The sequence below is a fragment of the Larimichthys crocea genome, chromosome XXIII (assembly GCF_000972845.2).
Source record: "Larimichthys crocea isolate SSNF chromosome XXIII, L_crocea_2.0, whole genome shotgun sequence".
Lineage (NCBI taxonomy): Eukaryota > Metazoa > Chordata > Actinopteri > Sciaenidae > Larimichthys > Larimichthys crocea.
The window spans coordinates 10,873,144-10,891,667 of record NC_040033.1 but is presented as its reverse complement, the minus strand read 5'-3'; the positions used below and the strand labels follow the sequence as shown (position 1 = coordinate 10,891,667).

General features: G+C 42.2%; 2 protein-coding genes across 3 annotated transcripts in view; one reads left to right on the top strand and one right to left on the bottom strand.

The window, feature by feature from the left end:
* Positions 1–6,582, top strand: part of arfgef1 (ADP-ribosylation factor guanine nucleotide-exchange factor 1 (brefeldin A-inhibited)) — a 47,546-nt gene extending 40,964 nt beyond the window's left edge. For both annotated transcript variants that reach the window (XM_010734069.3, XM_019273707.2), the window contains 11 exons: positions 343–473; positions 668–797; positions 1,085–1,220; positions 1,584–1,722; positions 2,001–2,073; positions 2,231–2,384; positions 2,475–2,614; positions 2,718–2,889; positions 3,014–3,152; positions 4,900–5,017; positions 5,172–6,582. In XM_010734069.3, the coding sequence (XP_010732371.2) occupies positions 343–473; positions 668–797; positions 1,085–1,220; positions 1,584–1,722; positions 2,001–2,073; positions 2,231–2,384; positions 2,475–2,614; positions 2,718–2,889; positions 3,014–3,152; positions 4,900–5,017; positions 5,172–5,393 (1,554 nt within the window). In that variant the 3' untranslated portion in view covers positions 5,394–6,582. The remainder of the gene's footprint in view (positions 1–342; positions 474–667; positions 798–1,084; positions 1,221–1,583; positions 1,723–2,000; positions 2,074–2,230; positions 2,385–2,474; positions 2,615–2,717; positions 2,890–3,013; positions 3,153–4,899; positions 5,018–5,171) is intronic.
* cspp1a (centrosome and spindle pole associated protein 1a) lies at positions 6,271–18,412 on the bottom strand. The gene is made up of 30 exons (XM_027274417.1): positions 18,245–18,412; positions 17,677–17,815; positions 17,508–17,590; positions 17,318–17,415; positions 17,122–17,202; positions 16,484–16,585; positions 15,982–16,343; positions 15,783–15,860; positions 15,103–15,194; positions 14,925–15,021; positions 14,768–14,825; positions 14,215–14,543; positions 13,998–14,122; positions 13,244–13,331; positions 12,911–13,094; positions 12,403–12,550; positions 12,151–12,297; positions 11,966–12,033; positions 11,632–11,775; positions 11,372–11,515; positions 11,181–11,279; positions 11,039–11,099; positions 10,819–10,945; positions 9,960–10,099; positions 8,759–8,896; positions 8,643–8,677; positions 8,482–8,545; positions 7,817–7,926; positions 7,486–7,627; positions 6,271–7,167 (listed from the first exon to the last, which is right to left on the bottom strand). Exons 3-30 carry the CDS (start codon positions 17,554–17,556, stop codon positions 6,974–6,976), a joined length of 3,504 nt encoding a protein of 1,167 aa, XP_027130218.1. The 5' UTR covers positions 17,557–17,590; positions 17,677–17,815; positions 18,245–18,412; the 3' UTR covers positions 6,271–6,973.
* Positions 18,413–18,524: the final 112 nt, after the last annotated feature.

Below are 18,524 nucleotides of genomic sequence, written 5' to 3'. Positions count from 1 at the left end.
TGGCAAGTAGACTATGAATTTTATTGTTTTCTTTTTTTTTTTTGAAGCAGCAAGAAATGAGATAAAGCTATGCTATAACTGAATCAAGAATAATAGAGAAATGTGCCTCATGCAAGCGTTTACTGGGGCAGCTTTGGCGTACCACTATAATTATTTTCTCGCCCTTGACATCATAAAAGGGATAATCTATGCATCAGGAAAGCAGAAAAGAGATTGAGTGGGTATAGTGTGTATCGGGGCCACCCACAGTATGTGTGAGAATGTGTGTTTGTTCAGGAGGGTTAATTCTCCCCTTAGGCAGAAGTGGTAAAGCGGTGAACATGGCTCTTATTTCTCTGGCAGGCGTTCAAAGACTACACCAGTGATGACATGAATGTAGCGCCTGAGGACCGCGTGTGGGTGCGGGGTTGGTTCCCCATTCTTTTCGAGCTGTCCTGCATCATCAACAGGTGTAAGCTGGATGTCAGGACCAGGTAGGTGGTGTTCACCTTTGGCCTGCTATTACTTTAAGATGGTGGTCATCACCGAAGGCATAAAACTGGATTATTTTAATTGAGCAATTAAGACAAGTACAGGCACATTCAGTGTTTGCGAAATATAAAAGACGTTGTGAGCAAGAGAAAGTGTCAGCTGTAGAAGAACGTGTGTGTGTGTGTGCATTTCCCAGGGGGCTGACGGTGATGTTTGAAGTGATGAAGACCTACGGACACACCTTTGAGAAACACTGGTGGCAAGACCTGTTCAGAATTGTTTTTAGGATCTTTGACAACATGAAGCTGCCTGAGCAACAGACTGAGGTACACAAGCCTTTCAAATCTAGCTGTTTTCATTATTTAGTATAGTAAATATTGAAATACAGCCACCATCAGGGATGCAGCGATTAAACAATTTGACTATAAACCTTCACCAAAACAACAATTAATAAAGTAGCAGTGGGCTTTCAGCGCAGCAACAAAGCGGGAGAATAATGGTGAAACTGTGATTATTCCTCAGCCTATAATCGCTGCATCCCTCTTGTGTTATAGTTTTTGTTCTTGTGTTGATCGGAAAAAAAAATCTCACCGAGGTTGTGTTGCACCCTCAGAAAGCAGAGTGGATGACCACCACCTGCAACCATGCACTTTATGCCATCTGTGACGTCTTCACCCAATACTTTGAGGCCCTCAGTGACGTCCTGCTGGATGACATTCTGTCTCAACTCTACTGGTGTGTCCAGCAAGGTGAGCACACGGCAACCCTTTCTGTCTCCTGTTGAAGTTGAATTTGTGTGCAGTGGAAGGGTTCAAACAGGCATTAGGGCAGCAGCTGTGAGCAGGACTTTGCTGCAGAAATTAAAGATTGCCTCTGGGCTTTTATGTGCTGCATCAATACTGGAGCAGCACTTTATAAGAAGACGGAAATTAAGCAAATAATCGATACATTTTTCATATTTTACAGTTGTTGATGGGAAAACAGATTTTAAAAAAATGACAGAAATCTCAGAGGACATTATATCTATACAGCTTTTTTTTTTTTTTTTTTTTTTTTACACTTCCTTTGTCTCTCCCTCCTCCTCCTCCTCCTCTTCATCTGTGCATCTGTAGATAATGAGCAGCTCGCCCGCTCAGGCACCAACTGTCTAGAGAACGTGGTCATCCTAAACGGAGAGAAATTTTCTCCGGAGACCTGGGACAAGACGTGTAACTGCATGCTGGACATCTTCAAGACCACCATCCCTCATGCGTAAGCTGCTGAATATAAAACCACCTGCTTTTCAAAGTCAGACCGGGACAAATAGAATCACACAAAAAAATACAATTTAAAATCATACTCATACTCATACTTTTTGAAATACAAACAGACATTTCTAAAGTAATGGAAATAGCAATCAACAAAGTCTTTAATCAAATTAAGACTCGTTTAGCTTGATGGATTTTCTAGCTCAGTTCATTTTCTGGCTGGAAGTTGTTTTTCATTCTATCCATGATTTCATGTGATTTATTGTGTAAACTGTGTTTCAGGCTGTTAACATGGAGGCCAGCGGGAGCAGAGGGAGAACACCTGACGACACAGATTCTGTCAGACAAACAGCTGGTGAGGAAATGCAGTGTTTTTAAGTTTTGCCTACTTTTTACAGCTTGGAAACAAAACATTTGTCTTGTACATAAGTTTTTGTACATCAACTAAACTTTTAAATATATGTGTATACATACATAGGCTTGCAGTAACTCTAAGCCTTCTTTGCTCTCAGGACTCCATTTCCCAGAAGTCAGTGGATATCCAGTCCCGCTCTGATGATCAGCACTCCATCAGCAGCGCTGATAGGGTTGCCATGGAGAACCGTCGGCAGAGTCAGTACAACTCGGGCATGTGTGAGGATGGCTCCAGGAGCAGGACCCCAACAAGTAAGCCCTGTGGCTTTACTCAAACATGACTTCCGTTGTTTGTTTGTGTGTGACAGTGTTCTGATGGAGGTTTACCTGTATGTTCCACAGAGGTCCTGGAGCAGCGCTTATTCTCAGCGTTGCTGATAAAGTGTGTCGTCCAGCTGGAGCTGATCCAGACCATTGATAACATTGTGTTTTTTCCTGCCACCAGTAAGAAGGAAGACGCTGAGAACTTTGCTGCTGCTCAGGTACAAACATGATCTGCTAACAGAATCATTTGTTGTGGTTTTTGTTTCAGAGTTTTAGTTCTGCTGTCAATTATAATGTGTTAAATGCTTTGTCTTTTTGTAGAGGGATGCTGTGTATGCAGCAGACGTCCCAGTGGAGACCCAGGACCAGGGCATGTATCGCTACCTGACCTCAGAACAGCTCTTCAAGCTGCTGGACTGCCTGCTGGAGTCGCACTGCTTTGCCAAGGCTTTCAACTCCAACAACGATCAGAGGACTTTACTGTGGAAAGCAGGTAGGGCACGAAAGCGAGACTGTGATTAGCACTTTACCTCAGGCTGTGTTGCTTCTTGGACAGCTTTGGGATAATGTATCATAATATAAAATTAAAAGTGTCTGTATTTGTGCGTGTGTTGAAGGTTTCAAAGGAAAGTCAAAGCCCAACCTGCTGAAGCAGGAGACCAGCAGCCTGGCGTGCGGCCTACGCATCCTGTTTCGCATGTACACCGACGAGAGTCGCCGGGACGCCTGGGAGGAGGTCCAGAGACGACTGCTCAAGTAAGGAACAAACATGTGACCTCACTGCAGCTGCTGACCCTTCAGTTCAGTCGTAGCAGGTTTTAGTCTGTGGATCTGAAGATTACATCTACTCCATTAATATCAGATATGATTTTCCACTCTTCTCATATTGTTCTGGTACTCATCTTTGCAGTTAACCTTCAAGTCCCCCTGTGACTGTTTCACAGTCTGCCCACAGAAAATGACTGAAGTGCACCGAGATGCATTTGTCAGTGACCACCACATTAGCAGGCGCAGCAGGGCAGACTCCCCTTAACAGGTTAAACGACTGATCTTTATAATGGATTCCGCTTTTCGTCTCTGTATTCATTCCACTAATGATGCCGTCTGCAGAGTACAACACTTCTGCTAAACATCTGTTAAGAGACAGTTGAAACAATTGGAATTTATGTGTCCATATGCCTGAAAATGTGCTTTCAATTTGACAGAATCCAGAAACTAATTGGATGTTTTGTTGCTGGTAGTTGGCAAAAGAAACATAATGAATGCATTCAGAACAGCAAAAATTAGCTTGTTTAGTTATTTAAGTCATGGTGTAATTAAGCGTGCATGAGATAGATGGATGGAAATTTTTTGCTCTAATTATGTTTATTATTTGAAGAGTTCAGTGTTGCTTTTTTATATTTTTAACGTTTAAACATCCTGAAGAAAATAATTATTTTAATAAAAATCATTAAGTCGGACGGGGGCAGTTTCTAGTTGATGAAAAACCTCCAGATCTTTAAGGGTTTTTTTACCATCATTCTTGCAGAATCAACTGGCACTGTATCGGGGATGCTTCTGCCAGTATGTCTGTGAAATATTAATATTGACTAAATTGGTCCACACCAGGTCCGTGCATGCGTCTGAGTTGTACGTATTTGTTCTCTGAGCTGAGGGCAAATTGGTCAAACTTGGAGTGAAGCCCGAGACGTCGCTCACCATCGTTAGTTTCATCGCGGGAATAAAGAAATCACATTTCTCTGGGCAGAAACGTCAATAGCCACCTTAGAGGAAGGAGAAATCAAAAAGACACTGGCCCCAGAGAGGGAGGGGAGGCTGTTTTGATGTCACTATCTACAGTCAGTTACTTGTGGCAAAGATTCGGCGCCTGCACAGATCTGCACCTCTTTGAAACGTACGCTGTCTGCTGTGAAGATCCAAAAAAGAAATCAGCACACTAAGTTCCATTGAGTTTCATCGTTCAGTGAGCACCGCTGTCATTGCTGAATGTATTTTTTTTTCAGTCCCTTTCTCTCCCAGCCTCACCCTCGAATTGATGATGATATCAAGATAAAGCAGGATCATTGCCTGTCTCTCCTACTTGCAGTCATTATTAGAGAAAAGAGGAGAAGAGGAGGATGGTGTCTGTGTGTGCGAGTCGCTCAGAAATTCTTATTCGTGGAACACTATTATGTGTCATCACGCTTCGTCTTCTGCATTCTTTCCCTCTTTATCAAACATGTCATCCTGTCATTCACCAGCAACACGGGCACACACGTATTGATAAAATCACACACACACACACACTTGTTTACCAGAGGCCACGTGTTCGGTTTGATTAGTGCAGGGTGCAAAGCAGATTTGGGAGGCGATTAGGAGACTGGAGTGGGAGGAGAAAGGCGTATGAATGGCTAACAGATGGCATCGATGTCAGAGGAGAGCCGTAGGGTTGGACGAGAAAATCCTTTGGTTTGATGTGTAAACGCACATTTCTGAAATGTTTCTCTTTCTCCGTGTTGTGTAGCGTGTGCAGTGAGGCTGTAGCATACTTCTTGGCTCTGACCTCAGAGAGCCACAGAGAGGCCTGGACTAACCTGCTGCTGCTCTTCCTCACCAAGGTGCTAAAGATCAGCGATGAAAGGGTAAGGAGCCGAAACACTCGATGGCATCTTTTCCTGACTTAACCGCCTAATAGGGTCTGTTTATTCTGTGTAGCACAAAGACAACGGTGACTCTGGCTTCGTCTCACTCTCTCTCTCTCTCTCTCTCTCTGTCTTATCACTCCTCCACCTTCAGTTCAAGGCTCATGCGTCCAGATACTACCCTCTGCTGTGCGAGATCATGCAGTTCGACCTGATCCCCGAGCTCCGGGCTGTTCTAAGAAAGTTCTACCTGCGCATCGGCCTCGTGTTTCACATCGCACAGCTGCCTGAGCCCGAACCAGAACCTCAGCCGGCACATGTTGAGCAGGAGGCCGACACAGAGGTGGGGGAGGAGGCCGGCGAGGAGGCCCAATGATGGGCGCACCACAAACAGCTCCACTTGGGGCCACCACCCTTTTTTAGATCTGTGCGCTGTGACCCTGCGTCATCTCAGGGCGCTCCACGTGGTTCATACACAACACTTGACTTAAATAGCTGATTATTAATTGGCTACCTGCTACCACCCACCCGCACCCTTAACCCCCGTCACCACACACACACACACACACACACACACACACACACAGGCACGCCTATACACACAAACAGACGGAGAACTTGATGAAAACAGTAATGTCTTGTACATGGTGTAGCGATGCATCCACTGGATAAAACTACTGATAAACAACTGATAGTTACCAATATCTCTGATCTGCTCAGAAGGAAATATTTCAAAAAAAATGTGTGCTTCTTACTGTATATTTAACAAGTAAAGAATGAATGGTTTCAACAACATGCAAAAAGACATATTTAGTAACTATGAAATGTGACATTTGTCACACATTGATAGTAATGATCTCTTTGTCTGCACCGCAGATGGCTAACATTAGTATTGATAGCCTCTTGGATGAAACTAGTTGTACAGATCTGCCGCTATGTAATATAATCTTATAACACTAGATTTCATTTATTTTTGTTTATTTTATTTTTTTTCCTCCTCTGGATTTGCTGCACTTGATATCTTTTTTTGAATGCACTGGAGATTTTACTTTTGTGATAATTTATTTGACTGTACCATCTCCCGCAGATACAGAATGATTTGTAATTGATGAAGGTCGTGGAAAGTGAAGGGTTAAATTATTCCATTTTATATGTTCTTAGGTTTTTATCGGAGATCGGCGATAACTGGGGCTTCTGAAACTGGAAGATAATGAGAGCAACCTGATGCTAGCTGCTTTTGAGTCACTAGTCTGTTTTAATGTTTGAGTTTAGTTTCTCACTCTTGTGTACAAAATCAAAAGTTAATAATATATTTAATGTTTTTGTTTTTTTTCTTCTTCTTTTGGTTTGGGGGAAAGTAATATGTATAGAGAAAATGACAAATGTTAGCTGTGCTTTAAGTATGAATGGGATGCATTCCTGCTCATGGATGTAGAAAACAAAATGTATATGATACAGCAATGTAAAGTTTTCTATGTTGCAAAAAAGATTATGTACAACTTTCTGTACGATACATCATCTGGCATTCTAATCAGGTTCTAGGTCAATAAAGTTTTTGAACTTGGTTGATTTGAAATGCTGAATCACTGACTTCTGAATGACAGGACTGTTTATTGTTCTCCATTAATCACAAAACATTTTTTATTATAAAATAAAATGGTGTATATTTATAACTAAAATAACTATTAACACGTGTTAATGGTACATGTACAAATATGGAAAATACAAAACGGGCTAAGCCATTAATTCTAAGGGTAAAAAGTGCACTTTTCATACTGAGAGCAATATTTTTACAGACTCTGTCCTTAGCAAGCTTTAGTAATCTAACCAGTCTCTACAATTGTTGGTCAGTGGAAAGTGATTCGATGTTTAGGTGAGCCGCCACCTGCATCCAAAGAAAAGAGGAACTCTCCTCACTCTGCAGTTTCCTATCCTTTGATACCAAGTAATGGAAAGCTATATGGCACGGTGCGTCAGCCAGGGTGGAGCGTCCATCCTACTGTTCGGTGTCTCCCTGTAGCCTGAGCGTTTTACAGCATCCGACGTGCCAGGCCGCAGCCAGGGCTCTGTGGCTACGGTCTCCACGGAGACACGCCTCTCCAAGGCAGAGCGCAGAGACAAGGCATCCACTTCATCACCATGCAGCCTCTCTGGAGAGTACAGAGGCTTATTTTTTTCTACATTACACATTGCTTTAGGAAATCAGAATTTAAAATTCAGCATGTACATTTACTATACAGTTTATTTAGTTGTAATCATTTCCAAAATAGTTTTTAATTATTCTAAAACAATAGTTAACATCTGTCTCATCTTTGTAGAAAAGGTGGCAAAACTCAGTAATATGCATTTTTTCTTTCTAATGAAACATAAGATGAGAGGAAGAGAGGAATTAATTCCATCCTTTCTCAGTGGGTCAACACTCCTCTATGCCCCCACTTGTTTAAATACTGTAGAATGTTTCTTGTTACCTGATGTGCTGTTGTGATCACTAGTGCAAGTGTCTCGTCTTATGATGCGATTCTGGTTGCGGGCCCTGACTTTAGATTCAAAGTTCGAAGACTGACCATCTGGCTGGTTGTTATGGCTCTGATCCATGCATAAAGCCACCTCCTGTATTAAAATAACAAAGAGATCAGAAGGAAGAATGTTGATGTTGTAAAATCAGACAAATGAAAGGAACTTGAGTAACACAGCACTGAAAGCATCAGAGAGAGAGAGATGCTGTTCTCGCACTGTAGTGACTCGGATTGTTTTGACCTGAAGCAAACAAAAGAATCCATTTACTGATTAGCACCATACATCATAGTCATGTCTCCTCCGTGGGGCTGTCCTCTCCCGGTGCTGTGCTGAGTGCTGGGAGGGTCTCTGCTGATGAACCTGCTCTTCACATGGATCACCACTGTAAACATCTGACAAAGCCCAAAAAGTCACGGATCATTACACGCAGATCTCTTTACAGCTGGACAGAGACAGAAAAGTTCCTTCAGTTCACATAATGTGTAGTATGAGAATCACTCCATTCAGCAAAACTTTCCACTAGAAAAGGGTAGAGGGTGTTCAAATGCCCCACTTCCTGCAGTAGGCTTTTTAACAATTTCTCTACTGCCCCCATTCCCAATGGCTGGCACTGTGCTATCGCCACCATGCAGCTGGCATATGCACCTTGCACCAAGCACTGGCACCGGCGGCAACACAGAGACGCAAGCTGGCATGCGTCACAATGAGTCTGGCACGGAGACAAAGAGTTAAATTAGTCTGGCGCAAAATGCTGTTGTAGTTTGGTATTGTGAGGGTATATGTAGATGACCTCCCAAGCTATGTCACCTTTTATAAAAAAAAATGGTCTGGAAGCCCAAAAGCATATTTTGTCCTCACTGATGTGAACTCTTTCTTCATACTTGAAAGAAGGAGAAAAGAGGAACAGCCACAGTCCTTGCAAACAGCCTATGTTTAGCCAGGCTTACCAAAAAAAGCAGTCTCAGACGGCAATACAGAGTCTCTGTGGATGTAGCGTCCATGTTTGTTCCTCTGAGAGAAAGAATGAACACAGGCACCAATTAAACATGCACCCATAAGAATAGCAAAGTCTATTCCAATGAAAATACATATTTAAACGACCACTCACAGAACGATAGTGGTTCAGTTGCTGGTCCAAAAAGTCTGGAGCGAAACAAAATGAGAGTTAAAAAAAAAAAAAGCACAACAGTTTGAGAAAAAATGTGTGTGTGTGCGCTCACTGACCGGGCTCTTCCTCTCTCTTCATGAGTCTGATTTTGCGTTGTTGTTCACGAAGAAGTGCCTGCTGTTGAATATCCAGACTTTGTTCGTCAGTGGGAGGGTCAGGGTACATGTGACGGACCTCCTCACGAGATGCTGTGTCTGACAAATAAGGGAAAGGCATTGTCCCACATCTCTTATAGTAGCAGTCAAGTTGTTTTTTTCTAATTGATGCAGCGTTAGAGTGATGAGAATAAGAAAAATAAGCTTGGGAGTGCACAGAGTAAAGGCAGACAAGAGAAATCAACATTTTTCATCCACGTTAGAGTGATCTTTAATCGCTCCCTCTCTGAAACAGCAGCTTGGCTGTGACTCAGCAGTTCCACAGCCGAGCTACATCCAGTCAAGGTTCGACTGCGACTGAGAGGATCTGATGCAGCTTTAGGACGTAAGGCTGGCATAAATCCATACTTTAAATGTGGAAGTTTGATAAGTAATTTAGTCAATTCGTCACAACATAGCATTTCTTCCTATTTTGTTGGTCTTACATACAAGCTGGAGCTCTGAGTGTCTCTCAGACCCCTACATTAACTCGGTCTGGGAACCCATCCAAAGCCATTTCCTTGGTCGCTTGCATTACATTCTCTGTTTATGCTGCCAAACTGCCTGTCACTGATATGACCTCATGAGATTAAAGTTTCACTGTGGCTAGAGGGACTGATGAGGCTCTGGAAAGTTAAAACCATCTGGCGATGGCCAGTTGGTCACCACAGGACCGCAGTGATCCTCATCTCTTGTCCTTACATCAACACCGTGACCAAGGCAATTTCAAGGCTTTTTCAATCGCTTTCTCCAAGTTGGAAAAATGGGCCAGTTCAGAGTACAGGAGCAAAGTAAGCACTCTGCGATTGGTTTCAGTTCAGTGGTTTTTGTCATCAAGGGATGATGTTCAATTCACCACTATTATATGAGTGATGTTTCACTCGCACAGAGATTTAACCACCGTGAAAAGTCTAAGTTGCAGTTTGTAAATACATTGTATGGCCTCTTCTTGCAGTCATGACTACTTGTTAACCTCTGTGTCATAGGGAAGGATTGAACTGGCACTGGCAGGCAGAGGATCACTGCTCATGATCCTGCAGTCCAGGGCATGTTTGAGGCACACTGATCACACGGAGAACTGACTGTTTTTTCTTTTTTGGGTGATCTGATCAGTAGTCATTACCTCTGTATTTAAGCTGGTTGAACTCCCTGATATTTTGCATATTAACACATGCAGCATCAGAGGGGGGACCCCCGGTTAACGGCTGGACAGCATCCTTGCGTGTCGATTCGAAGGCATCCACTCTCGGCCGTCCTCTGGGCCTGAGCAAAGAAAGAAAATAATGCAGTTTCACTCAAACACCAGGCCCCATAAGTCAGGGTGGATTAGTGAGTATTTTTGAAATAGTAAGGACATAACACCTGGTTTGCGTGTGTTAAGCACTTCCAAATGCTTTTATGAGGTCTAAAGCGTGGGGCTTTCTGTGTAAGCAGCTTACTGTATATTGGAACCAAAGAAAAGCAGTGGACCTGGCACTAATTCAAAGGCATTTCTCTGATGATTTTCAAAAAAAAAAAACTTATTTGAATATAAGCAGCGACTTTACAGGTAGCTTGTAGTACATTCCTGTGTTTTCAGTGGGGAATTTACTCGCATGCTATATCACGTGTGTTCTTCAGGGTGGTTAGAGCGGTGAAGACAGAAATTTTCCTTTTGGGGGATCATATTGTTAAATTACTGCAGTAATGAACTCTCCATTTGAATGGAGATTGGACGATAGCCCATTTGACCTGGGTCATTTTCATTAACTCAGAGAACAAGAAAGCCTCCTTACAATTAGTATTGTGTCTTCACCTTAAATGCATCTGAGGGTGCATTAGGTTAAATTGGACCTGAAGGGGTAGAGCACATCTAATAGGATCTCTAATTAGAAATTCTCTTCTTAGGAAGAAAATGATCCTATTCCTGATTCCTATTAATCCTGGGCACGTTGTACCTGCACAAATTACCCCTGCTGTTCAGGGGTGTCTGACTATAATACCTGTTGGTTGGAGTGTAGTGACTTTCCTCTTGATCCGTCTGCCCCAGCTGAACCTCCAGTTGTCTCTGCTCTTTCCTCAGGTACCTCCGGAGGGCTGACAACTCTCTGAGCACCTCCTGCTGACCATCTGTAGCAAGCAGAGGTGGTAATTTATGTTCTACAAGCAGCCAGGCATTTGGGTTTTTTTTAGGAAGGGGTACAGAACTCAAGACTGTCTCACCTTGTGGCTGGGGTATTTTCACCGGGATTGGTCGGTAGTGTGGTGCTGACACAGAACGCTCCTGTTATGGAAATTTAGATTTAGATTTAGATCAAAACAGCCTTAATGTGAAAATATTTGCATCCATTTACAAGTGACTCACAGTCCTGGAGGAGAGTTGGCTTACAACAGAGGACGGTCTGGATGCGATGAGATTTTTCTGCTTCGGCTGCAAGGCTGGGACGGGAGGAGACGGCGTTCTCTGCAAATATACGAGCAGAATCGCATTATGTGACGGAAAAGTTCAATAAAACTGCAGGCTACAGTACCAATGACTTTTCATGCTTCGTGTACCTCATAATTCAGCTGCTCCCTTTTCTCCTCTCTGTCCCTGGCACTCTCTGGTGTCTTCTTTTCAATCTCTTGTTTCTGCCTCACATCCTTTTCCTCCTGCTGCTGTTGTGTTTTAGGTTCATGGATCCAACTTTCCAGGCTATGCTGCAGAGAGTAAAGAAAACTGTTTTTCAATTGCAATAGCAGTGTGAGGAGAATCCCTCGACTGTAAAGAAGAAGGAGCGATGCAGTGCTTTTCATTAAAGAGATGAACTCCTCACCTCAACCTTCTTTACCTTCCTTTGCTCCTCTTCGTATTCCCGCTGTATGCAAGCTCTTTGTTCTGCCAGCCTCTTCTCTTCTTTTTCCTCTTCAATCCTCATTCGTTCTCGCTCTTCTTCTTGCTTTCGTTTATTTTCCTCAATCTGTTGGTAATGAGAAGGTTAGGTCACATTTATAGTTCATTTACAACTTCATCAAAGTGCTCGGGAACACTTTTTATTGATTGGAACCAATAAAGATTTAATGAAAAGGGAAACACATGTTAAAGCGTTTCATGTTTTGTTTGGCAAAGCAGTTACATACATAGACTGAAGGTAGTGGCCTAAGACCCACCTGCTGTTTAAGGTCTTTTTTGTATCTGTCCTGCATGTGGAGCTCATTTGTCGGCTGATCATTGAAGCCTGTAAGGAAGTGAGACAGAAAGTAATCTGTCTCCAAAGACGAGCAACATGCACAGTGCACACAGCAGACTGAAATACACTAGTGTTTGTTTACCACAGCTTTGACACAATCACTACCTGATAGTCGATGAGAAAGGGGAGCCCTGGCTTCAACTCCAGAAGTGTGTTCATCCCTCATCAAAAGGCCTTGTATCTGCCCACTATTACTGGACACGGGATTCCTATATGACTCCTCGTTGATCCTGTGCATTTCACTCAGGTCATCTGGAAAGGAATGGAAACGTAAGTTCATAAAACGCAGTGTGTGTTTATTATGATTTATCAGGTTTTATCTCAGACCTCATTAAAAGAGAGTAAAAGCTGACTTACTGACAACGTTGCCTTTTTGGTCTTTGATTGGAGCGCCTCCACCACTTCTCCCCCAGGGGTTGTACGCCATCATCTCAGCCTCTATCTTGGCATCGTATCGCTCCTTCTCTTCTTTCTCTCTTCTTTTACGCTCCTGTCTTTCTTTGATCTACACATACATGGAAGAAAGGATATTTCAAAAGTTTTTTTTTTATCCAAGGGGAAATACTGACTCTGCCACAGTCTGATATCTAACTGTCAACATATCTGGTCTGTCTCTAACATGAGTCATAGAAATAGTCTGGTTTCCTCCTGTAACAGCCTGTTGTAGCAATCATTACCATGGCAGACAGTGTGCTGCTCCCTCAACCCCCTTACCCAAACAGAGTTGCCTAAAAACATCCAACTCACTGCTGAAAACTCACACTGCACAAAACACAAACTGGAAACTGTCATAGTAATTTGTGAAGTCATTATATATAAAAACATGGTGGTCTATTTATTGTCAGATGATATTTTGTAGCTGTACCTGCTGTCTGAGTGCTTCTTGGTAGCTAAGTGCATTCTCTCTCCTCTGCTTGGACTTGTCTTCAAAATCCAAGGGGGATGATCTATGCTGATCAGGTACTCTAGAAGCAGAAAGACAGAGTGAGAAATGATGAAGAGGCAAGTGTGCAGGAGGTACTGACAGGACATGCAGTGAGAGCCCTCTTCTGGAAGAAAGAAAAATACACAAATGTAAACACTTGCACTCTGCAAATTGATTTTCAGTGTAAAGAATAGGAATGCAGCACATTTTAGATTTTAAATTGTGTACAATGGATTCAGTATCTAAATAAACTTAGTCATGATGGACACTAACTCAGCGTGGCCAGTGGGTCTGAGTGGAGGTGGTCTCGGAGGAGGGCTGTGGAAATTCCCAGACTGCTTCTCCCCTTCAGGCAAGCCATCTAAGACAAGATAATACACACAAACAGATTTTACAGTTTCATTAGTTATCTCTTCAAGCTGTCTGCCAGTTTTTCTTTTCTCCAACATCAATAAGTCTGTGAGCTCAGACCAGGGTAGAAAAATTGGCAGCAAAATTCAAATGGAAAGAAAATAAATGTAACCAAACAGACCAGCTGGATGAAGTGAGATCCATCTGGATCTACTAAACTCATATTGAATAAACTGTATATCCCCCTTAGTAACAAAATCAGTTCTGCAGTAAAATGAGATTTATGATTTGTTATGCCAAGTCCTCTTGGCCACTGGTATGGCGATAAAGGGGCTCCATAATAAATGGTAATCATTCTCTACAGAGAGGTCTGGGAGTTTATTTAAGATAATGTGAATTACTCCTATCTAAGGCGAAACTGCCAGATACCAGTTAGAGTCAGTTTATGACCGTGAAGACATTAGACACAGCATTGCCAGTGGAACATGCAAGGTTTTACTACAAATATGCATACTTTACATTACAGCTGACTATTTCTCAAGGTGTAATGCATTGTTTTAGATTGGCCTTTGTTCTACCTCCAAACATTTCCATACAATTTGAAAATCAATCAATCTTAAAACGCAGTAGATGATCCATAAAATATACATAAATGAAGATAGTTGTTATACTATACTCTGATTGTAATGAAGATTTGGATCTAATGGATTCCTGGTTCCATAGTAGTAATACGCTGCATCATAAGGAGTCTGGTGATTATTAGTTACAGTGGGAGGAACAGGAGGAGGAATGCCAGCAACCCTGAAAAAACACAATCACAGAAACAACAGTGAATCCACAGCAGAGTCGTTGATTTCATTCATGTATGGGAACACAGAGCGACGGTGAGCTACCTCGGGACGGCCACCTCTCCTATCATGTTTGAGAAATCCCTGTTGTAGTCCTCACTGAAATAATCCAGTGAGGAGACACCTCGTGCTGCTTTTGTTTCAGACCCAGACATCGTCTTCCCTGTCAGCTGACTGAGAGGTGTATTGTAGTCCACATGGTACTTTCCTGGAGGGGCTCTTTGTTCTCTGTCCTTAGCAGGTTTGTCTTCTTTAGGCCTTGGATCTGGGTCCTTCCCTACAGTTTCCACATCTACTCCAGGCTTGTACGGGACATCTCTTCTCCAGCTGTCATAATGCCGATTTACAGCCCCAAACTGCTTGATTCGGTCAGGCTAGAAGAGGTGATGAATCATGCAAATGAATTCCATCAGGCAACAAATATTAAGAAAACTTCAATATGAGGTGTTGTTCAATGCGACAATATAATCAAATTAATACAAGCCTCATCAGTAACAGTGATAAACGGTTTATGACGTGTTAATCGAGCTGTCGTCATTAGAAGATCACATCATGGAATCATGTAATAAAACATTTGCCAGGTCTTGTCATTCTGTACCTTTTTCTCGGGGTCTGTGGCCCCTGTTGCAGCAACCCTCAGCTCAAGTTTCTTCTCCCTGAAAAAAAAAATCATCCTTTGTGCCTTCTTGACTTACATGGACGTGCCAACTGAAACAACTCTAATGAAAATGTTGATTTAGTAAATAAATACTCACCTCATCTTGTTTTCCTGCTGTTCAGCAATTTGTTTCAGCAGCTCTTGCTTATACTGTTCTTTCCTCAAATGAGAGGCCGTCTGCTCTTCTGTTGCTCCTGCATGAGAACCAGAAACACACGAGTGCTGTCAACTATGATGCTGAAAAACTCCAAAGGGCACCATGCAATAAGAATTACCAATCAGGAGTCCAGTAGCAAACTCTGCTTTATCCTTGCTGGTAGCAGGTCTTGATCTTGCAGCCGTCTTCATGCTGTCTGGCATTTGCGGACTATTAAACACAAATACACAGACACACAACAAGAGTCATCCAATTACTATCAGCATATAAGGGTAACAGCAAAGCACATCAGCTCCCATCTGAGCCACACCCAGCTACCATTCTACATCATACACCGCCTCACAGTTTTCCTGCAGAGGTTTCTGGTCTCAGAGTCACGGAGAGTTCTCCAATCAATCCACCTCCTCTGATAGAGCAGGGCTGAGTAATTGTCTGCCTGGAGATGGGCCAAGGCTCACCTTACCTCACCACCCCACATCGTTAACAGCTTATTGAGAGTGGCTCGACTTAATGGCAAAAAAGGGAAAAAAATTCAAGGCAACAGGATGTAAGAAAAGTGCTGGAGGGCAATAACTGAGCGTGGCAGCAAGTATCAATACCTGCCTTGTGTTACAATCACCCTGTGCTGGCTCATTCAATCACATTACTTTATTGATTGAGAAAATTTATGTGACTTTCCAGGAGGATGTTATTGGCTCTCCATCTCCTATTGCGAATACTGTCTCCATTAATAATTAATAATTCTGTTTCAGCGTTACAAATGTCATTTCTGCAGACCTGAGCTGTCATCTTTCTTACCCTGACTTCCAAACCCATTCATTGTTGTTCTGATCATGAACAGCAGGGTCCTCCACCTCTTTTAAGTCGCGAGGAACTCTGTTATAGAGATATACAAGAGAGACGGAGAGTAATATTATCATACCTGACCTTCTGTCTTTGGTATATATGTAATAGATTAAAATAGCTCAAAATCATACTACAGAAAAAAAAGCTACACCTGTTAGCTCTGCGTTCTCTGGTTTTCCTCTCCTCTTTGTACTCAGGCTCTGGAGAGCGTCTGTCTCGCCTCCTCCTGTGTCTGAACTCCAACTCCTCCTCTGTGTCTGTGATCAGCTCCTCCTCTGAGCTATAGGGCTCTTTTAGTCTATGGAGTTGCCATCGCTTTCGTCCCCGATGGCCTGGACCTGAAACCCCTGTCCTTTTTCCATTATCCACTGCCTCCGTCAGAGTGGCAGCATCTCTCCTGGATGCAGGGCGCTCTCTGGGAGGAGGGTGCATGTTTGTATGGGCATTGAGGATGGGTAGAGGAGACGCGGGAGAAGCAAGGCACACAGCATCTGAAGCTTTATCCTGTCCAGGCTGCAATTGAAAATGTTAAAAACCTAAAGGTATTTTAAACCTGTGCACTATAAGTGCATAAGTTTTACAACACATACCAAACACACCAAGTCTTTTTGTTTAGGGAGCTCAACGTGCTGTTTATTGATAATTCTCATTACCTTTGAAGTGACAGGAAGTGTTCTCCTCCTTAGACTTTTGATTTGAGCTTGCTCCTGTAGGAAGAGGTTGTATTCTTTATTTCTCTCCTCTCTTAGTTTTTCCTGTGAGAGAAACAAATTCAGTCTGTGAGTCTTTGAAGCAGCCATCTCATTCAGGTAGAGCACCAGCTTACTAGCTACATATTTTCAGTGCTGTGTTCAAATGTGTCAACACATATAACAATCAAATTAAATATGCATAAATATGTAGAAGCTCATGTTTTGAATATAAGACACATTCATGAAGATTTCATATATCACTGTCTCATCTGTAACTCCTTTAAGCCGTTTGTGGTTCAGTTTTTCTCAGAAAGGTTTGGAACTGAGTCTCTAATATTGTCATAGATACAATGTTGCATTTTATATTAATTATGGAAATTATTTGGATTATGTGTAGTTAGTTTTTTCACACACCTTTATAAATTACAATCATTCACACAATCATACAAATGGAAGCACATGACCCAGGTGGGAATTGAAGCCACAATCCCCAGCTCCGGAGGATGATATTAGTCTTGTTGTGAGTGTGTCACATTCAGAGACACACACAGACAAACACACACAAATGTACTTAATGAAGTACCCACACAGACACACACCTGAAATGTTGTCTTGTCATCAATAGGTAAAGAAAGACCCTGGGGTTGCGGATGAGCTTCACTGGTTTTCAGGTCCTTTTTCTGGAGAGAGAGAGAGCATGACAACAAAGTACAGCATGGTGAGTCAGCAAAATGCAAAACAATGCCATTTCAGTGAAACATGTCTTAAAGATTGTTTATGAATACATCATCAGACCTTGGCAACATGTTGTTTGTAGTCCAGTTGGAGCTCCTGCTGAAGTTTATACTTCTTCCTTTCATAGTCAGTTCCCAGCAACAAACTTAAGCCCAAACCTGGGAAGTATCAAATATAAAACACATAAACTGTATGACACAACCCTATGCTCAAAGAATGTAATCTTTCCAGATCCACACATTTACAATACCTCTGTCTGGATTGGGGTTTAATCCTTGTGCTGGTGATGCTGGAGGCATATCCACGCAGTGTTGTTTATATCACAGCCGCTTACTGGAGAGAACATTCACACACGATGTAAAAACATAAAGTGCATTTGCTTTTTGTGGTAATAATCCAATCACCACATTTTCACATACCTCGATTTTGCATGTACGAATTCACACTGATATATCTCGGTGTTTCCTCTTCATGCTCGTCCCATTGTCGTCCATTTATTAATATGTACATCCATCAAAATATGTAATAGTTTCAGCTGAGACTCAGGCCACAGATGTTCTACATAAGATTGTAATGTATATTATTATATTTATATTATTTGTCTGAGAAATGTCCTTGTCTAGATTGTCAGCATGGCGCAAAGCATCTTTCCGTTGCTATAGGCAACCATGACACAAAAGGTCCTCCTGGGAGAGGCTAACTAACCCTGCAAGCTTGAAGCTTTAAAACAAAGAAAACATAACTGAGACCCGTTAAAATCACTGTAATAGTTGCTATATTAGTTGGTAATATTGGTTGTTTTACGATGTGGGTTGCTGAAATGGTTTTAACTTTATAAACCTCAGCGGGAAATCAGGTTTACCAGCTAACCTAACAACAAACAATATAAATGAAGTACCAAACTTGCATTACTAGCGGTTTGCGTTAATGTGGTGACGAATTTAGTGTCATTAATGAATGGTGAATACAGTTTTAAAGTAAAAATACCTTTGTTTTTCGTGATTGCAAACGCCTTAATGAGTGAGCCTGCTTTTCTGAAGACTGCCGCTAGATGTCAGTGTGTCCCCGACGGTTATAGTAAAAGCCCTTCCAGGACGAAACCATGCATCCTGTCAGAGGGGTGATCGTACTTTAATTTAAGCGATAACCACGGTAAAAGTCGCTTCGGGTAAAATGTTTTTGTTACACGTGACTCTGTTTTAATTTTTTTCACAAAATGCCACGTAGCATACAGATATAAAAACAGCATATTTGTGTAACACTGAGA